The sequence below is a fragment of the Lepidothrix coronata genome, unplaced genomic scaffold (genome assembly GCF_001604755.1).
Source record: "Lepidothrix coronata isolate B3197 unplaced genomic scaffold, Lepidothrix_coronata-1.0 Scaffold58, whole genome shotgun sequence".
Lineage (NCBI taxonomy): Eukaryota > Metazoa > Chordata > Aves > Passeriformes > Pipridae > Lepidothrix > Lepidothrix coronata.
In genome coordinates, this window is record NW_016690238.1 from 1,240,155 (window position 1) to 1,261,675 (window position 21,521).

Here is a 21,521-nt window from a genome sequence, read left to right on the forward strand (position 1 = left end):
GTTGTGATTAAAATATTTTTTCTCTTTGCTCTCCAAAAGGGTGGCAGATACTCCTGGTAGGGGCTCTCTAGGGGTGTGTGAAGTTCTGTGCCAGCATCTTGCCATTCCAGTAGTTGTTTGCTAACGTGGAGAGGGGGCTGAGCTGCCAAGTCGTCTTTGAAGTTTAATTGTTTAATAACAGAACACATGATCTTCCCTTGCAAACCTTATTTTATATGGTAATTGGCTCGTTTGCTCTCTGGTTATCAATTTAACTTCTCTACCACAAACATCTGTACTGGCATTGTGTTAATGCTAAACACTGACACAGCTAAACTATGGAAGTGTGTTTGAAAAACATTTATTAATTCATTAACTGGGAAGTAATTGATAAAACGAGCACTTCTATGTTATTATCCCTTTGTAAGCAGCTTGGCATTTGCTCCATAAGCCAGAAAAGCAAAGGCACTTTGAAAAAATAATGTGTTTCAAATTCTTAATCTCCTAAATCTAAACTAATTGAGAGCAGGTAATAGGATATCCAGTTAACTTTCATTTATTGTGGCAAAAAATGTGAATCTTGTGATTCAATATTAGTGCCCCTTTCTGGATGATGTCCCAGATTGAAGCCATACCAGTTGCCAGAGATATTTGAGTACTTTCCAAATGTCTTCATTACAAGTTAAATATTAGTGGAGAAAACAGAAATCATCCCAGAACTTTACTGGGTTCAGTTTTGGGTTTCAGTTCTTCCCTGTGAGGGTGGGGAGGCCCTGGCACAGGTTGCCCAGAGAAGCTGTGGCTGCTCCATCCCTGGAAGTGTCCAAGGCCAGGTTGGATGGGGCTTGGAGCAACCTGGGCTGGTGGAAGGTGTCCCTGCCCGTGGCAGAGGGTGGGATGGGCTGGGCTCTAAGGTCCCTCCCAGCTCAAACCATTTTGGGATTCCATGATGAGTTTTCTAGACAAGTTTCATGTTTTGACAGTGAATGTTGCTGGCTTGCGCCCCTCAGGGTTCCTGTGACAAGTTTAATACGTGGCCAAGGAATTAAAATCCACCTGTAACGAATGTTATGAAAATAGAAGCATTCATACGTTCGTGGAAAAATGAACTTTTCCAATATTTATATTCCCTTCTTTCAGCTCTGCCAGCATTGCAGGAATCGATATGTGTGTGTGTGTGTGTCTGAATACATGTGGAGACAGAGATGGAAAGGAAATGAGAACATAAACTATTGATCAAGCAGGCTGGAACAAAATGACTCATTAGTTAAAACCGGCTAACGATGAGCGAGCAATGATCTGTCTGGGGCTGGCAGCAGGATGATGCATCTGGGAAGGGACAGGCAGCAGGATGGATTGGGGCAGAGATTTGCTGTAGTGCTGACACCCTATTTATGCCATTTTTCAAGCCACTGGTGAGACACATCTGAAATTACATGTAAATGATTGAAACTCGGCGGGCTGGGAGATGAATGCAGAGGGTTCTGAGGAAACACAACTTGTTGAGCCGGGCAAAATAAAGGGATATGGGAAGGGAGGGAGGAACGGTGCAGCTCGCAGTAAATAAAAATGCTGAGGATAAATGCCAGGGAGGAATAAAAAAAATAAAAAATAATTCTCATAGGGAATAAATAAGAGCAGTTTTGTGACAAATAAACTCAGAAGAGAGTTTTCAGTGTCGGAGTTGTAGACAGGGATAACCATTGGAGAGTAAGCACAGAAATACCTGAATTAAGATGGGATTGATGGAGTGTTTGGTACATTTGGGGGAAGTGGATGTGAAGTGCATGTCTGAAGTCACAGGCAGCTGGGCTCAACCCCAGATTTTTGCTCCTGTGGGAGAATTTGAGCAGCTTTGTGTAGATTTACACTCTTATCTGAGAGTTAAACCACCTTCTTTCTATAAATAAATATTTCTGTTTATTAGTGTTCTCCTAATTAATTTATAATCCAAAACAGAGGGATTTTTGGGGAGCTGTTCATCTCCATCTCTTTGTTTATAAGGTATTAAATCCATTTACAGACCTTTGCCATCACTTCACAGGAAGAAGTAAAACAAGGATTCTGTATCCCAGCACAAAATAAATCCCCTTGACAGGCCAAGTGTGTAAACTGTTTGTCTAAACTCCGTGGCCCTTCCATATTGACTTTCTTTGCTAAATATTAAAGGGCAAAGGGCTGCTTTGGGCTTTCCTGGAACTCCAGCCATCAGAGCTGCCAACACAAGGAAGCAAATGCCCTTGTGTCGGGAAGTGTGGTGAAAACAAACAAATAGGTGGGTGTTCTTCGTGGCAGGTGATGCTCACACAGTAAGGGCCTGCTGAGTGAAGGAGTGGAGGGTTCCTGGAGGCACATGTGTGTTCAGACAGCCTTTGTCATGTCTCTGCATTGGTCACCTGGGGCTTGTGTTGCCAAACAGTTCTGTATCTCTGAGTTTTTATGGATTTCAAAAGTCTTGAATTTAATTATTCTCATTCTGAGGACTTAAGGACACGTTAAAGGCAACCAAGGCCCAGAGGCACCACCTTTGGTGCAGGTTGTTAGTGAAGGACCCGTCTGTTCTGCTGTTACCAGATACACAGCTTCACTCACAGATGTCTGTGAGGTGTTGTCAGTGTGGGCCAGAGGCACAGGGATGCACCTGGACATGGAGTCTCCTTGGCTTACACACACCAGAGAGGAAGCTCTTTGGATCAGTGCAGCACCAACTGATTGATAACCTGAATTTCTTCACAGGAACACAGAGCAGTGGTGCCCGAGGAAAGTTTCATCTTAAGTTTTGTGTCCATTCATGTTTAAAAGTCTTTTTTAATATAATTTTAGCTTTTTTTTTTCCTGTTGACTTAAGTACTGAGAACAGAGGACTCCCTGAGGTTTAACTTTACACTTTATGCGTCTTGGTTTGATTTCTTCTTTCTTGTATTCTCAAAGAGGCCATTCCAAATTCAGACCACTGGCTGGATGGTTTGGGCTGGAAGGGACCTCAAAGCTCATCTCATTCCAACCCCCTGCCATGGGCAGGGACACCTCCCACCAGACCAGGTTGCTCCAAGCCCCATCCAACTTGGCCCAAATGCAATTGTGAAAGAACTCAGAGTTTGTACCAGCGTCTGTCAAACCCTGAGCTACAAATCTTTGCTACTGGAGTCCCCACAGCCACCCCTGTGTGCCAGACTGTGTGTGAGGTGTGTTTTTCTGGGTGCTGACACCATCCTCTGTCCATCTTGCCCTTTCCCTGCAGTTCCCCCCGAGTTCCTGAAGCGACCTGCCAACATCTACGCTCACGAGTCCATGGACATCGTGTTCGAGTGTGAGGTGACCGGGAAACCCACCCCCACCGTGAAGTGGGTCAAGAACGGAGACGTGGTGATCCCCAGTGACTACTTCAAAATTGTTGTAAGTAAATTGTCCATTATGTGGCTTTTTAAGCTCTTGACCTGTTAGTTCTCCTACGTCTGTTCATGAAAACTGGGTTCTTTTGTAGGAACTGCTTCCTGCTTTTGCCCTTTTGATGTTTAGGGCCTGGAAGAGAAATGGTTTGTTGAAACCTTTAATGCATGTTGCTTATGTTGTATAAGTTGATGTCTTTATAGCTTAGGTTTTCCACAGGAGACAGACAGAGTGCCGAAAGGCACTGTCCAAGTACAGGCTCACCACGACCACTGACTGTGGGTTCTGCATTGTCTGTGCTCCATAAAAATTACAATTTCAAGCAGGAGGTGAAGTACAAATATAACTGAGCTGTGGATCGTGAGTTTTGGTGCACAGGTACTTCCAGAGGAAATTTTAGATGTAGTGCAAGTCATTACTGAGGCCTAGTTGAGAACTTAATGGCTGTATAATTGGGTGTACCTGGGGTTGTGGGGTTGTAACAGGGAGCTCTGCACTTCAGTCAGTGCTTAAAATACCACCAAAATGGCTGGGAAATGTGATGCTTGAAAATGATGCCACCAGTGAACACTGCTGCTGCTTTGGATACCCTCTAACTTGAGGATTCAGTGCAAAGGAGGTGAAATCCAAACACCCTGTTCCTGTTGGAAGTTCCTCCTGTCACAGTAAAAGTGCCCAAATGACACCATTGTTTTGCCAATTGCAGCCCTTTTTTTTAAGCATTGTTTTTTTTCCCCTTTGCTCCTCAGAAAGAACATAACCTGCAAGTTTTGGGTCTGGTGAAGTCTGATGAAGGATTCTACCAGTGCATTGCAGAAAATGATGTTGGGAATGCACAGGCTGGAGCCCAGTTGATAATCCTTGACCTTGGTAAGATAAACTGGGACAACAGAGAGCCAAAAGATGGGGAGGGACATTCCAAGGGACGTTTTCCACATGATGGGTTATATTTGTAACTCAGCTAGAGCAGGATGATTGTCTAAAATCCTGTGAGTGATTCAGCATCGTCTTGTGTACACTTAAAGTTACTGAGGGGGAATTAAGGAATTCTGTAGGATTCACCCTGTATTTTGGAAAATATTTGGTGCAATTATAAACCATTAAAATATGGCTGCAGGCTGAGATTTAAAAATAATAACAGAATAGCCAAAATGAAACAAACCCTGAAATCACAAACCTGAAAAGGCAGCATTTATGGAGCTCACCCCAAATCAAGTATTTTACATCAAAGTCATTCCAGTGTTAGAAGCTTTTTTTCTGCTTTGAGTGTAAAAAATATTTGACTTTGTCATTTCTGCAAACTACAGCTGCACATTTGTTGAGTTACAGCTGCAGCTTAAGATAAATATTTATTATTGTGCTCCAGTCAGTGGAGTTACTGCCAATGCTCACCTTGCAGTGCCCTGCATGGTTGGGATGGTGAAGGAGAGTAATTAAGATTAAAGACAAAAAGAAAGATAGTACAAATATCATTACTAAGGCATCAGCTTGTTTGGCTCTTTCAGGTCACACAGTTCTTAAAAATAATTTCTAAGAGCCCAAGGAAGAAAACTGGGAGTGAGAGGGATGAGAGGAAAGATGAGTCAGACAAGAAAACATTAAACCCATAGTTTAGGGGGGCTTTTATGTTGCCTTTGGAGGGGATGGTTTTAAAATTCTAATTTATTTCTTATTTGGATGGAGAGGATTTAGGAGAAACAGTCTTAGGTGTGGTTGGAGGACTGAGGGAACCTCACACTTGGAATTTGAACAGGTGTGAGTCTGCTATCCCTGGGTTTGTGCAGAGAATAAGCTGTCAGGAGTGTGCCATAAGGAGAGATTTCCCAGTTATTTTCTAATTGTTTTGTAGAGTAGCTGTGCTCTTACAGCTCCTTCTGAACTCCTGTTTGGGTCTGGGTGTGTTTCATTGCTGGCTGAAGAGCTGCAGGTACTTCCCACAATTATTTGGGGAATGCAAGGTGCCCTCTCCTGGGTTCAGTAGCTTTAATGCCATGGAGCTTTGGGATTCCAGCCTCTGAGCAGGGTTAGGCATCCAGATCCAGCACTGCTCCACTGTCATCAGGTTGCCAGAAAAATTATTAAAAGTGATTTAATTTCTGCTCTGCGTTAATCACCTGAGTGGTTTCCAGGTCTGTCAAGCGGAACCGTTATTCCATATTTTCCACGTTTGAAAAATACTGAATAATTAATGGCCTTGGGTTTTGAAGCCCTGCCCAGGCTTGTACTTGCACCCAGTTCCCAGCAGTGGTTTATAAATGACTATTACTGTTATTCCTGGAGTTCCTGTGGTCTCTCCTCTTCCTTTCCCTCTGCTGCCCTTTGCCCGGTGGTTTCTCCTTCCTATCCTGCTCTGGCAGCTCGTCCTGCCATCCTGAAGGGCTTTGCCTTATAATGCTGTCCTTTCTCTTTTGCATGCTGCCAAAGGATGTGGATCAGTGGTGGACTCTCATTTTGGGTGTAAAGATACCCCTGAAGTTGTATGGCTCTGCTCCCTGCCCTGCAGTGCCTTAGAAATGCACCCCTGGGACACTGAGGGGGTTCGGGTGTTGTTCTCCAGCACTGGGAAAACCACATGGGACAGCTGTGAAAGTACTTGGAGTTGTGCTGTGGAGTGGTGGCATAAAAAGGAGTGCAATGAGGAATGAATGTGCCGTGTCTCAGCTGTGATACATGAAAACTGGCATTTCCAGTAGAAGAAAATACAGATATTTTAATACCTTCTCACAGTATATGAACAGCGAAGAAGGAAAGTGTTCAGGGAACGAGGGAGAAGGTATCACATGTAGGAGTTCTTTCATGACAGCAACCTTGGTATGAAAATTCAAAACACTAATTTGAGCAAAAACTATTCTGAACATTTCAGTCATTAATTCAGAAAGCTTTTTTTAAATTTATTTCATACCTAGTGATGAGAAATACCAACTTCATCAATTTGAAAAGTAATTGCCATGAAAAACTCTTGACTAAATGTGAAAAAAGTTCTTCCCAGTTAGCAGTGCATCCCTTCCCTTGCTGTTCTGTTTGCTCCTTCCCAACTGGAGCTGGCAAACTCTGCCTATTGACAAACTATTTCTCAGTAGCCCCTTTGCTTATCAAGTTGATCTCTAATGAGTTAAATGGAAATGAGAAGCCCGAGGGAGTCTGGAAAAGCATTTACCTGCTACCAGGAAAGGTTTCCTGTGTTTGGGCAGATTTCTGGCATTCGGGGAGCAGGAGTTTGGTGATTTGCCTGGTGCCCAGTGTGTGTGTGTTGGGCACGGCCCAGTCTGTGTGTGACTCTCAGCTGCTACAACAAGATTAATATAATCCTTGTTCAGACATAACTTGCTTTTAGGTTGGGCTTTTTTGGGTTTGGACTGAGTTCTGAAAAGCTTTTAGTACATACAAAAGTTGTTTGTGGAAAATACAGAACAAAGAGTTGACTGGCTAAATTGAAAGGCTTATTGGAGGGGCTTTTCTTTTCAACTTTGGTAATTCTGTTAATAAATTTACACTGTACTTGGAAATGGACTGGCTGTGCAGAGTCCACAACTCTTGCTTTTTCAGGAATACGTAAAAGAATTGTGGCATTGAGAGGAGAGATTTCTAGGACAAGTCTTTGTAATTGAGAAGGTTGGGAGGGGAGGAGGGAGGAGGATTCAGGTCAGTGGTCTGAGTTAAATCCTCTTTATCCCCTGTACTGAACTTCAGGTGTAGAATTCTGCAAGGGAGATGAAGAGCTTTCCAAATATTTTGGGATTTGAAGTTGTGTCCTTATTTCCCAGACACTGACCTTCCCCTGGACACTCAGTTCCTTTGGGAATCTCACTGGAGTTGTGGCTCTGCTTTTTAGGGGGAGTTTGAGAGCTCCCTCCAGGAAGGGAAGTTCTCTGCACTTTGTCAGTCTCTGCTCCTCTCTTTGCCTCTTGGAGTGAGAGGTGAGTGATTTGATGTCCTGCAGATGCCCCCATGGAGAACTCAGCGTATCCCAGTGAGAAGGAAGAACTTTCTCAGCACCCTCAAATCTCTCCTCGCCCTTTTTTACACAAAACCAGCTTTTTTTTGCTTCCAGTCCTCATTGGCCAGCCCAGTTATGGACCAGGTACACCAATGCTCACTCCATTATAGCAAAGCTATTTCTTGTCATATTACCCCAGCATTACTGTGTGTGGTCTGTGAAAACCTCTGTGGTGGAGGTGTTGGGGGTTCCCTGCTGGAGGTGAAGTGCTGGTGACACGAGGGGACACTGAGCCAGGCCCTGTAACCCGGCCCCATCCAAGGAATCTGGGACTGCTCAGCACTGCCTTTGGGGACTGCAAAAGAACAGGTGGCAGTAGGGATGGGGAGAGAGGCAGATGGTTCCCTGTCACCCCCATGAAAGGCATCTGACAAGTACTCAGGCACTCAGGAAAAAAAAAAGGAGTGATGCTTGAATGCTGTGTAAAGAAAATCATAGACTGTAAACAAATATGCCAGTTATGTGGAGAACAATTTCAAAACATCATTTGGAATGCACTGTGTCACCTCCAGAACTCTCAAGTGTGGTTTGTTGTGGGGTTTCTGTACTTTTATACTACAGAAGTTGGTTTTTTTCCTGTATATTGTGAGGTTTTGAGAGTTTGTACAGGAGTGAGATCTCAAGGAGTGAATCGGATACGCTGCTGGTGTCCTGTAGGACACCATGTCAGGATTGTTTGTGGTGGAACTACCCATTTCTTTAAACTTTTTCATGAACAAAGGCTTCTGTACAAGCAAGGGTATCCTGCATGCGATTTACCATTCCAGCATGGGAAACTAGGACGAGGAATTATAAGTTTTTAAGTAGTTACAATGCTGTGAGGCCTTTGGGATCTCAGAGACATCTTGGGAGAGCTCCAAGGGGTGGATGAAGGTTCTTTAGGAAGGAGGGGGCAGGGAAGCAAGGAAGAGGGTCACCCTCCAGGGTTGACTCCAGTGTACTTTCAACTTGGAGAGAGTGATGAGCCAGCCTGGAGCTTTTCCACAGGGATCAGGGAATGGAAATGTGTGTGTATCTGCTGGAGACCATCGAGGGCAAGGAGTAGGTGGAGCTTCTTTAACACGACTGCAGGTTGCAGGTCCTGGTTTGTGTGTGAGTTTTTCACCATGGTGTATGTTGGGGTGGGAGCAAGGGAGGGAGTTTCAGGAGCAGGCTGGAATTCCTTGTTGCAGGCTGTCTGTGTCTGGCTGGTGAGTGGAGGTGGAACTGAGAATTACAGCCTGGAACTTCCAGACTGGAGGTTTTGGCTTGTTCAGGATATTTTTGGTAGGTTCCCATGAGAGACTGTGTGAATGAACAAGAGGGAAACCATTTGCTCCTGAAGGACAGTCTTCTCAAAGCACAGGAATGGTCTGCTCCAAAGTGCAGGAATTGGAGCACGTGTGTCCAGGAGACCAGCAGGGATAAAGAAGGAGCTCCTAACTGGGCTCAAACACAAAAAGAAAGTACACAGAATTTGAAACTAAAGGCAGAGAAATGAGGGATATTGCCTGGATGTGCAGGATGGAACTGGGAAAGACAAAGCTCAGATGGGGCCGGAACCTTTACAGGGAAGGTTATGGAGCAAATCCCCCTGGAAGCGGCATCTGAAAGAGGTGGTGGGGAAAATCCAGCAAGGATTTACCAAGAGCAAATTGTGCCCAACTATTCTTGTGGCTTTCTAAGATGAAATGGTTGGCCCTGTGGTGGAGAGGAGTGGAGATTGTTTACTTTGCCTTTGGCACTGTTTCCAGTGGTATCCCTGAAGCTGAACTGGGCACATACAGACTGGATCAGGTGGATTTTGGGATGTGTGGAGAGCTCCCAGTGCCATGGGGACTGGGGGGAAGGATGAGCAGCAGCCCAGGCCATGGGGCATCACCCAGGGCTGGATCCTGGGACTGGGAGGTGTCGTGTCTTCCCCAGTGATGGGATGGGGAGCACCTGGAGCAGGGCTGCGGGTCCTGCTGGAATGGGGGGGGCAGCAGTACACTGGCAGAGAGGGATGGGCCAGGCTGGAGGTGGGGCTGGGGTGAACTTCCCAGTTCAGCACCAACAAACGTGGAGCCCTGAGGGACTCCAGGTGGTGGGAGAGGCTGGAAACCAGCAGAAAAGGACTTGGTGGGGTGGGCAGGAGCTCAAGGGATGTGATTTCTTTCCCCTTCTTGGCCCTGGCCAGGCCACAGTAGGACAATTTTAAGCTTCCCAACAAGGAAGACATTGGCATAGTGGAGCCAGTGGAGACCTACCAAGAAAATTTGGGAGCCATGTGCTGGGATGTACTGTGACTCAGAGAAATGAGTTTGATTCATCCTGAACAGTGTCTTCCTGCTCAGACAGGGGTGGAGGGACAGAGTAGGTAGAGGTGGAAGACTGCAAAAAAAAGGGAATTTCCAATAGGAAAAAGCGGTTTCATGGTGGGGGTGGTTCAAGATTGCCCAGGGAAGGTTGGAAATTTCTGTCCTTGGAGATATTTGAGACACAGCTGGACAAGGCCCTGATAGACCTGGTCAAGGGTGGCTCTGCTCAAGCAAGGGGTTCAGATGAACTCCTGAGATCCTCCAAACCTCTGTGTTTCAGAAGCACTGAGGGTCTGAGCTGTGTGGATGGACCCTCTTTGTCTCTGTGTCTGTATTTTTAATGTGACAGCCAAATCAGGACAATTTTGTGGTGTGCATTTCCTACTGATCTCCTTAGGAGACACATTAATGTCTGGTGCTGGTGGCAGTTGGACATTACAAACCACATTTGATTAAAGTCTGACACCACTTCAGTTGCTCTGTATGGTATTAATTCCTCCACTGAGTTACATTACGTGAATCCTAATTCTGAGGGAGTTTTAAAGACATCATTTATTGACCTAAATTGGTGCTTTCTTTGTGCAATTGAATTCTGTCCAGGCCCGTTGCTGCATGAATAATTTCATTTTCTGTGGGTATTTCTCTGCCAGGGTTTGGCTGTGAGCTGTCTCGAGGCTCAGAGCACTGACAGGAGGTGAGGAGGGCTGGGGGCTTCTCTGACCCTCAGCACGGTGGAGAACATCAGAAATGTGATCTGAGGGTTCTGGAGCCAGCACATTTCAGCTCAGATTGTGCTCCAGATGTGTCATTTCTGTCCTGCAAGTGGCACTGGACTGTTTGAGGTCCCCTCAGGCTGACACAGACTCGGAGATTCGTGGGTTCCATTCCACACATAGGGAATGGGACCTAGGGAATTTCAGCTCCCCTACCTTGACACCAACAAAAGATTCCCAGCTCTAGTTGGATGTCAAATGTGATGTCAAAAGCCTTATTTAAATCAAGATATATGAATTACTCTGTTTTCCATAATGATAAGTTCCATTATTCCATTGTAGGAGGCAGAGATAAGTTCTTTTTGACAAATTTTGGCTTCTGCTGAAAGAAATCTGAAAGTTGGCACTGTCAGGCTTGTGCTCTGATTTGAAAAACCCAGTTACACTTTTGGGTATTTGCCATATGTAAAAAATTGCATAAATATAACTGATACCCTTGCCTGGTTCAGGCCCTGAGGCTGACACTTCACATGATACTTCAGGACCCATTTTGGATGATTTCACAGATATCAAATGTAACTTCTTGGGCTCCCACTTCTGACAGAGGTGATTTTTTAGCGTTTCTTTGAGTCACATATTGTGAATCAAGACATTTAGTGTTGTTGTCAAGGTAATCCAGTAAAAACCTTCTCAGTCTATGGAATTCTGTGGAGTTCTTGGAGACTATAGAAGTACTTGACAAATCTGCAGGGTGTTGTGGATGAAATGCCAGAGCAAGATAAAAAGAGTTCATTGAATAACAGAGAAGGACTCTGGGTTTTCCTCCTGCAGACTCTTCTGTTTCTGCACTCAGACAGAAATGTCTTTGTGTTCTTTCTGTCTTGTACAATTTTATGTGTCTTAATGGAAGGAAAATGGAAAGAGGTCCCTGTGGTTTTCAGGAGTGGCTTTCATGAATCTTAGAGTCCACCAGGGAAGAAATGATTTGTGGACTAAAACTGAATAGTGAGGCTGCAAAGCCTTGCAGACAAAAATTCGTGTTTTCTGTCGAGAGGTAAAAGCACTCAAAGGAAACGGATCGTGGATTTCAGGGGAGCAGGAGATGGTGACAGACCTGGCTTGGGACTGGAAGTTTAAGGTCCCTTCCAACCCACACCACCCTGTGTCAGCAGGTCTGTGCTAAGAGCACTCAGCTCTGCTGGACTGCAAACTGGGGAGCTGTGAGAGACCCAGCTGGTCTCAGAGGGGGGGAAGATCCAAAAGTAGGAGAATGGAAAATGCAGCGTGAGGGGCATCATAAGAGACAAGGGGAGCAGGGGAGTTCCCTCTCTGCACTGTCTGTCACATGCCCACAATATCCACGTGGGTTTTCACTCAGCACACGTAAAGGTTTGTCCCTGAAAAGCTTTAAGAGCAACAAATGTAAAATCCTGACCCTCCCACTGAAAATGGAGTGTTTGAGGAGCAGTGGCAGTGCTGGTGCCACAGGAGGTGAAAGTATTCCCAAGTCGCTGCCTCAATCCCAGTCTTAGGGAATCAAACCAGCCTCAGATGGTGGAGGAACAGCTTGGAAGTCTCATTTGGAGAGTTGTGTTTCAGGAACATAAACAGCATCTGAAATCACAAACTGACTTCAAACAGTCAAACCCAAAGCCAAACTCTGAGAATATTTTGTGCTGGTTGTGTACACTTGGTTGCTAATTTTCTGTAAACACAGCAGTGTGTTCTCCTCTTTAGTGCTGAAAGAGTTTTTTTTCTGGTTTAATTTTGATGTTAATTTACATTACTTAGCTATTATTCCTCAGGGAAAGGCAGCATTTGTGTTTCTCATGGCGGCATGTCTGTTCAAGATGGCCTGGAAGCTATTTGAATTCAGTAAGTTGCATTTCTTGACTCAATCCCTGTTTAATAAATGACCTTTATTTATTCCCTCTTTATGGGCCCTGCTTATATATAGTCTTATTGAGAAGCTGAACTGATTAAACCACCCTAGATCTCAAACTTCCTGAATTTTAACTTGATGAATCCAGAAACTAAACAGTTCTCATATCATGCACTCAGTAGCCTATTCATGTTTAAAGCTGGCATGAGCTTTGAATAAATTGCTCTAATTTAGATTAAATTAGTAATAGATTAATGTTTGCCAGTGTGCAGTGAGTTGCAGGAAGGCATAACAGAATTTATAGGAGGCTTTGATTGTGCTTATTAGTTTTCATTTCTTGTTTTATGACTGTATTTACAGTTGACTTGGCAAAGAAATTTGAAAGCTCCTGATGGAATTCACACCGGATCGTGTGCGCCGTGACTTCAATTTAAGTCTGCTTGGCACAAATATGGGTTGTGGTGATGCTACTTATGCAGCTGAGCTTCAAAACACTTGGACTGTCACCTCTTTAATTTTGGTTTTCATGAGGGGAATTAATGGTTAAAAGGTACTTGGGTTTAAATTCTGTGTCATGTTGCGAAGAGGAACAATACGTAAGGAGTGTTGGGTGGGGGCAGAGCAAGAACCTGGAGGAGCAAAAGGCTTCCAGGTATTATGAGAAACATTCAACACACGTTAATCCGTGTTTTCTGTCCTTCACCTGTATTTATTCCATATTTATTGTCCCATTGGGTGAGTGGAAGGAGGTAGGATGTGTATACGCTGTGCAACGACTGGGAAAGAGGCTGGAAGGTTTTGAGTCTGTTTTATCTCTTCTGGCTAATCCTGAATTCCCAGGGGAGTTCCTCACTCCAGTAAAAATCTCTTTGCCACCAGAAAGGGTAATATCAGCAGATACACCTACCTCAATATCACTGAGCAAATCCACCAGCTGCAGTGATGCTTATGCTCCTATTTCATGTATTCCTGGAGCTTGGCTGGGCAGTGTATTGTCAGGAGGGAGTTCACTGGGAACAAAGCGGTGCCGCTCCGGAAACACGAGTGTGTTCAGTGGGAGCAGCTACAGCTGTTGAGTGATGGTTGATGGCTCCTCTGCCTGCATCTGGTTATAGGGGAAAATGCAAATAATCAGGGGGAAGAGCACTGGCTGCAGGGTTTTGATGCTTCAGTGTATCTCGATGGCTGTTTGCTTTTAGCGGTTTGTGCTTTTTTCGTTTTTTAGATGAGCGCAATGGCAGGATTAGCTGTAGCTTGATATCTGTCACGCCTGCCCAAGGCATTTCCTCTGCCTTTATTCCTCATATCAAGGGTTGTGAAGATTGACAGAAATACCCTTAATTTGTAATTGATCCCAGGCTCGTGTTGGAAAAGGAAAATATCAGATTTTGTCAGTCTCGCACCAGCGGAGAGAACAAACGTGTGGATATGGCCTTAATTGGTTGCTTATATTTCAAAGTTGCTAAATTATACAGTAATAGCAGAGACAGCTGAATGCCATTTGGAGTAAGAGGGAGAGGATTGGTTTACAGTTTGGTCACATGTGTAATAGGACTCGTACACTCCAATATGTGAAGCTGGGAGAAGCCTCTCCTGGTGTCACTTATTTCCCCAGCAGCCTTGACAAGATAACCTGGAAAGGCTCATGAGGTTTATACCATAAGGAAATGGAATAAATCTAACAAAGAAATCTCATTTTTAATAATGTATGTTGTGTTGGAACTGGCTGCAGGATGTCACCATTCTCGCTGCGATGGAAGAGCCTGTGTGGGCTTTTCCTGGTTGTTTCCCCTCTCCTGTCACCTTCTTCCCCCAAAAAGAAACTAATGGGTCCAAAGTCTTTAAAAGACAAATGGATTTTGTGTGGTTTTCCTGGTGACAGATCATCACTGAAGGCACTATAGGAAAATACAGGAGAAGGAGGGAAGTCCTACCTAGGTCTGGGTCACAGGGGATGGACATTCCCTCTTGGAACGTCCCTGTCCTCTCTCCTGCTCTTCTTCAGCACCAATTCACATATAAGCTGCTTTTAAATCTCATTGTTCAGGTGTTTTGAACAGTGGTCAATGACCACAGTAATCCACATCTAAAATGTTGCATCTCTTGCTATAAATTCCATCATGTACATCCAGTGAATTCCCATGTGCTGGGATGTGCAGGGCAACTTCCCAACCTCTGTGCTGGGGAAGGCAGTTGTATTTTAATAATGCTGATGGGGTTTGCTCTTCCTGTTAGAATTAGAAATATGGAGAAGCAAAAAAACACATTACAGCTTTAAAAATAGAAAGTAAAAAAAAAAAAAGTTAGTTTGTAAGATTGGCTTCTGTGTCATTTATATAAATTCCCAAACATCCTGAAACCTCCTCTAGTTCCTGTAAAAACAGAGGGTCTGAGGTGGCCTCTAAATGGGGAGCAAGGAGGAGGTACATATGGCCTTTAGCAGAGAAATCCAGTTGGAATGAATTAAAAAATCCAATACCACATCTAATAGTGTTGCCCTGTGTGTGGTTATAGACCAGCAGAGGAAAGGTGGGTTTGTGGGGACCTTCTCTCCCTTAAAAAAACAATAATTATGGATAGATAAACCTGAATGGAAGAAAAATAGAGTTCATATAAGAAAAAAGTAGTTAAATGATTAGTAAATGAGTAGTTAATAAGTAGTTAAATAAGTCTGATAGAGAGCTTGGCAGAAATAAGGACAATTTTGACGTACAAACAGCTTGTTCAGCCTCATCTGTTGCACCTCCGGGTTGCCAGAGTTGGTGCTGCTGAGTTGTTCAAGTGTCAGCAGCTCCTGAACTGAGGGAAATCACCTTCCACCTCCAAGTTATTTCTTGGAGAAAACCCCCTGTGTGCTGCTGGCTCAGCCCTGCAGGGGCTGCACACAGGGAGCTGGGTGTCTGATCCCGAGGGAACTCCAAGGAGCGTTACAGTGACTGAAGGCCTGCAGTTTAAAATCAGGGGTTGTCAGAGCGATCCACGAGCAGCAGGAGTTGTCTGCTGGGTTCATTTACTTCAGTTTAGCCTGTTGCCTTGAAAATACATCCTGCCTGGTTGAGTCATGGTCACAGAATCCCAGAATGGTTTGGGTTGGAAGGTACCTCAAAGCCCCTCCAGTCCCACCCCTGCCATGGGCAGGGACACCTTCCACTATCCCAGGTTGCTCCAAACCCCATCCAGGGTGGCCTTGGACACTTCCAGAGATGTGCTGGCCCTGCTCTGCCAGCACAGCAGTGGTTCAGTCCTAAGCCTGCCCGGTTGGAGGATTATTGGGGATATTTGTAGCATTTCCAGCCCTGATGGCCCCGTTACTTGGGGTGTGCAAACACAGAGTGAAAACTGAGCATCCCTGTGGATCCCATGGAAGGAGACGTGGGAAGGCAAGGGACCTGCTCCAGGTGACAGGATGAGGTACTGGCAGAGGCCCAGGGAAACTTCAGAATCTTGAAATCTTTAAATATGGAAAATCTTCAAATATGCTGGTGCAAAAACGAACCCTGTCCAAAAGCACGTGGTGTTTTTATTAATAACTGCTCCATAAAGAGCTTTGCTCAAATACAACACATTTGCTTTTGAAATAAAATCATTGCTTTCCTGTTATTGTTAAAGTCAAATTACAGCAGGTTGTTTCAGGCTCTACTGTTCTCAAGAGATTTCTTAATTCTGCATACGAGTTCAATTTATGAATATTTACAGTAAGAGGATACCTTGGGCAGGGTTCCTTGGGTGCATTTCCAGGCAGTTTTATAGTTCTATAGGTATGGTTTGTTTTGAGGTTTTGACTCTCCTTTCTCAAGGAGCAGTTGTTAAAAAAAATACTGAATTCTTAAAAAATTGAATATTCACCACTGAATTTGAAGATTATATCCCTCGTTTTACAATGTGTTGTTATGGTTGGAATTCCTTTCCGATAACAAAATCCAGTTCAAAGCAGGGAGTTTTGAACTCCTGGGGGACAGGTAGAGGTGTGTTTGGCTTATTTCCTTCTTTTTTTATAACCTGAGTCTTGTGACCAAAATCCATGCGGGGCTTTTTTTCCTGTCCATCCTCCCGGATGTGGTCAGAACCAGGGGGTTCCTGGGCAGGTGGGAGGGAGAGGCTCCCTGGAATGCGTCAGCGAGGCCCATCACACCTCTTTAATGGTTGTTTTATGAGACAGGAAAAAATCAAATTGCTTCCTCTCCACCAAAGCATTTCATGGTGAAATGAGAGCGGGAGGAGGGCTCGTTATCAGGAGGGGTTTTATGACTTCCTTTCAAACACGGGCTCACGGCCGGGACGTGTTTATCACTATATTTATATACCCCAATTTGTTCAGCGCCCAGCAGTGGCCATTTACTTCAGAAAATAGAACCAAATAAATGCTTAAAAATCATAATCACTGAGTATTAGTTAAACATTTGCTTGTTATGTATTTTTAGTGGATTTTTTGCAATAGTGTGCACTGAGTGAAGAGTAAATAACAGCTCTCATTCCCAGTGGTGATGTAAATTAATCTAAGGCAATTAAAAATTAAAAAAAGGCATTTTGCCTGCCTGCTTCGGGCAGAACGTGTCGGAATAGGGAAATAAATAAGCAAACATCTCTGATTCGTTTTATGAGGAATAGGAGGGATGTTGTTTGGGGGAGGGTCTGTTCCTCAGGGTGGGGGATTGTGTTTGGGTTTTTAAGTCTGTGAGGCACAAAGTTGATTCCAAGTGCTGTGTCGGGTTCTTGTCCTCAGGCTTCTTCCTTGAGCGAGGTGAAATGCTTGTGTGGAAGAGGAGTTAGTTTATTCAGGATGGAATAGCAGCAAAAAGTTTGATAGCACAAAAAAGAGGAGGATAATGGTGTCCCTCCTTGAAAAGTAGGGACAGGCCAAGGGGGAATGGCTTCCTACTGCCAGAGGGCAGGGTTAGATGGGATATTGGGAAGAAATTCTTGGCTGTGAGGGTGGTGAGGCCCTGGCACAGGTTGCCCAGAGAAGCTGTGGCTGCCCCATCCCTGCAAGTGTCCAAGGATGGACGGGTTGCACAGGGCTTGGAGCAACCTGGGCTAGTGGAAGGTGTCCCTGCTCATGATGGGGGGTGGAACTGGATGAGCTTTGAGGTCCCTCCAAGCCAAACCACGCTGGGATTCCATGGTTCTGTACCCAGGGGTCAGGGTTAGATGGATTTTCAGTGGGTCCCAGCCGGTGATGTCCAAACCCCTGCGGTACAAACCAGCAGAACTGGGCTTGATTTCTGAGCCCCTGGGTTACACCAGGGTTACACACTGAGCAGTGCTGTGGGTCAGCTCCTCGGGTGTGCTCCGTGTTCCTGCAGGTTGAATCCTCCAAGCAGTGCCAGGGACAGTGGCTCCATGCCCAGCTGTGCTTCCCTGGAGGTGTTGGTCCAGGCGTTCCCGTGTTTCTGACACATTTCCTTATGTAGCAAAAACACACACAAAGTTCTCCAGTTTAAATTATTTCATGAAGCATAATTGTGTTTACAAAACACTAAATTTGGGGGGGGGGGTTATGTCAAGCAGATGTAGATCTGTGTCTTACAGGTAAACAGGGTGCTTGTCATTATGAACTCCAGGGGATTCAGGAAATGTGTTCATTCTGTACAGGAGAAGTCACTTTAATACACTCTCCTTGCCATGGCTGTTTAGTCACTGTTTCAGTTTTGCCTGAAAGCACCTCTTAGTGGAAGAACAGGAGTCTGATAGACTTCTTTTAATTAGTTTTTCCAAGGGAAGGAATTAATTCTGTTATTAGAACTGATCTATTGATTATATTGATATCAACTTCAGCACTGTGGCCATTTGTCCTGTGAGAACTTACTAGGGCCAGGTGACTTGGTTTTCCTTGAACGTGGTGTCCCACAGGGAACAGCTGGGAATGACAAGGTGATGTCCCTTCTGTTGGAAAGTTGTGAATTTGGCATTTGAAGAAGGACTACAATTTGATGCAGGTAAAAACACAGGAGAAAAACAAGAGAGAAAGCAAAATTTTGAAGGTGTATAGTGTGGAGTTACTAATTTTGTTATTTTATAATGTTATATTACATTGCAGCCCAATGCTGATGTTATTTGTAAATACTAGGAGGGTAAGAAAATCAGTGTTTTTTGAGTCTGACTCTTTGAAGCATCACAGCTCCTTAATCCTGGTCCAAGTTGAATCCTTCTGTTCCTGAGGGGGAGGACTGATCCCATATGTAGGAACAAGTGCATGAGGGAAAAGAAAGAGTTTGAAAGTCTAGATTACCTTTCTGGAATCAATTGAATAGTGAATTATGGGAAAAATATTATTTATTGAGTAACCAGGTTTATATGAACACCCCAAGTCAAAATTAAGCATATTGGTGTCTCTGAGGTATTATTTTTCTTACGGAATACAGCTGAAATATTAAAGATGTTGAGATTTGAATATCCTAGGTCATGTTTTTTCTAACAAGTTTTTTTGACAAAATAGTAATTTGCTGTTTTTAGTTGTGGTAGGTCTTCATTGCTGAAATCAAAGATTTGTTCACATTTAAAAACTCTAAAATCCACTCTGGAATCCTTCCAAAGAGGACTTTCTTTCCTCCTGCAGTTGTGTGTGTTAACTGATGCCCCAGGTTCCTCAGCAGCTCATTGCCCTTGGCCAGGTTTGCCTCTGCTGCATCATCTGCATCCTCAGAGGGTGCAGCTACAGAGTGTTCATTCCTATCAGGAGAGATTTCCCACCCATTCCTGCTCCTGCATTGCTCACATGGTCTTGGATCTTGCTGCCTTTGGAATGGAACTGGACTGGGAGGTGCTCTCAGGTCCCTGTCGGGTGTTCAGGGTAAGAGCTGCTTGGGGATGGGCCTGTGCAGGGCTGAGGGTTGGACTCCAGGATCCTTGTGGGTCCCTTCCAACTCAGCATATTCTGGAATTCTCTGATGTGGGTGCTGGGCTCCCAGAACACCTGGATCACCCTCTGGTGCCTCTCCTGCTGCCTCAGCCACAGTTCCCAAATCCCTGATGCTCTCCTTGGACAGGGGCTGCAACCAGGGCTTTGCAAACAGTCAAATATGGCCAAGAATAGCCTAAATATGGTCACTAACCAGTTCTCCAAGTGTTTGTGCATCCCAGTTCCTGCATTCCAATACCCCCTTCCCGAGGTGGGTGGTAGCAGTGCCCTGTGAGGTCCCAGGGGAGCTGGACTGTCCCGGGTCACTCCGATAACAGCAGCACTGCCGGGGCAGATGACAGATAACATCCCTGTTCCTTTGTGTGGTGTGTCCAGGGGCATAATTGGGATGTTATTGCCAAACAGGAGGAAGCCCTGACTGTGCCAATAACGTACCACAGGAAAAAGGAAATCTAAACCGGAGGGGCTGGACAACATGGAAAATATTTCTAATAATTAACTAAAAAGTGGGGCATTCCAGTGAGCAGTCTTCAGGTGTGGCACTTTGGACAGAGATCCCATCAGCATCCTGAGGTGATAATGATGGAGCAGCACCCCAGGCACGCTCCAACTGTTTGTTATCCTGCCGTGGTGAACTACACTGGGAGCACCAGGGGGGCATTTTTCCTGTAAGATGAAAAGCCAGGACCACACCAATGCATCCAGCTGATCAACACCTTTGCCTCTTCCACATCACCAGCCCAGTGCTGGTGACCTTAAAACTTTGTGCCTTTGCCAATGAGGGATTCAATTAGAGAAGTTATTGATGGTATTTATTTCAGAATGACAGAATATTCTGAGTTGGAAGGGACCTACAAGGATCATCGAGTCCAGCTCGTAAGTGAATGGCCCTTACGGGGATCAAACCCACAACTCTGGCCTGCTCTAATCTCATTTATTTGAGTCCAAATCCTTGTGGGTATTTGCACACCCTGCAAAATACTTTGATAAAATAGTTGCAATAGCTGATGTCTGCTCAGAAGGAGCCCTGGAAAGAGCAGCTTGGCAGAGGGGACTTGAGGATTAGCAATTGGAATGTTCTCTTACCTTGGATCCCTGGGATTCCTGCTGGGGTTGTCTTGGCTGGAAGTATGGTGTTAAAAAATTCTCATTCCCATTTTTCTGCCCCCTCTGGAGGATTGTTCTGCCCTGCAGTGGGAATTGCTCTGCCCTGCAGTGGGAGTTGCTCTGCTCTGCAGTGGGGGGATGCAGCAGTGGAACTCCACTACCTGTGGTTTCAGGAGTTCTGACATCCTTCTGGTCCCCATTACTGCACCCAGGAGATAAATTCCTGTGCAAACCACATATCACTTGCTGAGCATGCTGTTTTTAAAAATGAGATTCATGTGAAACTGTGTAGGAATAGTTCTGCAAAGAGTATTCCAGAGTTACTTTTTAAAAAGTGCTGAAAGATCCATTAGAAAGAGGAGACTTGTGTTGCACATTCCGTGTTCCACCGAGCTGGGAAGCTCAGGGTAATAAAGCTGCTCCTTATTGGCGTTACAGCTAATTGTGTGTAATTACTCATTAACACAGCTCTGCACTGCCGAGCACTCTGCTCACATGGCTGGGTACAAATCAGTTAGTGACGGCACTCCAGGCATTCTGAGCAAGAACAGGGAAAAAAGCAAGGAAACAACCCAGTCTTCCGACTAAGTCCCAGGATTATCAGCCAGCACCAAACTGCCGCCAAGCTGGTATTTACCTGCAGCATTTGGGGGAGTTCCTCCTGTCACTGCCCCCCTCCAGGTGGGTTTGCAGGTCCTTTGTGCTGTGTTTGGTTCGCAGTTTCTTTTTCAGCTGTCAGGTTTTTGTGGTCCGCGACTGTTCTCCCTGTAACGGTGTCGGAAGGAGCGTTGCTGAGTTCGAGCCTTGCACGAGGGTAAATCTGGGTGTCTGTTGATCTGGGAGATCTTGGCAGCTCTCCCAGACTCATCATCTCGATGCCTGCAGGTTCTTCAGCACTGTGTGTGCATCACTTAAGTAAAAGATGGATCCATTTCACTATAGGGGAAGACAAACACACGAGTGTGTGGGATGGCTTTTAGATCAGCAGATGAATTTAAAAAACACTCCACTGTAACCAAATGGAACGATTTTTAAAGGTGGGTAAGATGCACATTTTGCACGAAAAACATGTAATTTGAAGCAGATCACCTGACAATATTGCCAGGATAGGTAAGAGAAAACAAAGTCTGAATGTAAGGCGGGAGATGACGTGGTTGGCATGTCAAGCTCTGAAAAGCCACGGCTGTCCTGAGGAACTGTCTGGTGGTGTTCTCTGGGATTTGTTCTTTTTAAGTTCATACAGTAGAAATGCATCTCCTGCAGCCTTCTGGAGTCAAAATGAGCAACTGCAGTGGTGCCTTAAGGAATTTGTTGT

General features: G+C 44.9%; 1 protein-coding gene across 10 annotated transcripts in view; it reads left to right on the forward strand.

The window, feature by feature from the left end:
* NEO1 (neogenin 1) overlaps window positions 1–21,521 on the forward strand; it is a 170,899-nt gene that overhangs the window by 101,550 nt on the left and 47,828 nt on the right. For all 10 annotated transcript variants that reach the window (XM_017816787.1, XM_017816783.1, XM_017816792.1 and 7 more), the window contains exons 6-7: window positions 3,221–3,375; window positions 4,119–4,239. In XM_017816787.1, the coding sequence (XP_017672276.1) occupies window positions 3,221–3,375; window positions 4,119–4,239 (276 nt within the window). The remainder of the gene's footprint in view (window positions 1–3,220; window positions 3,376–4,118; window positions 4,240–21,521) is intronic.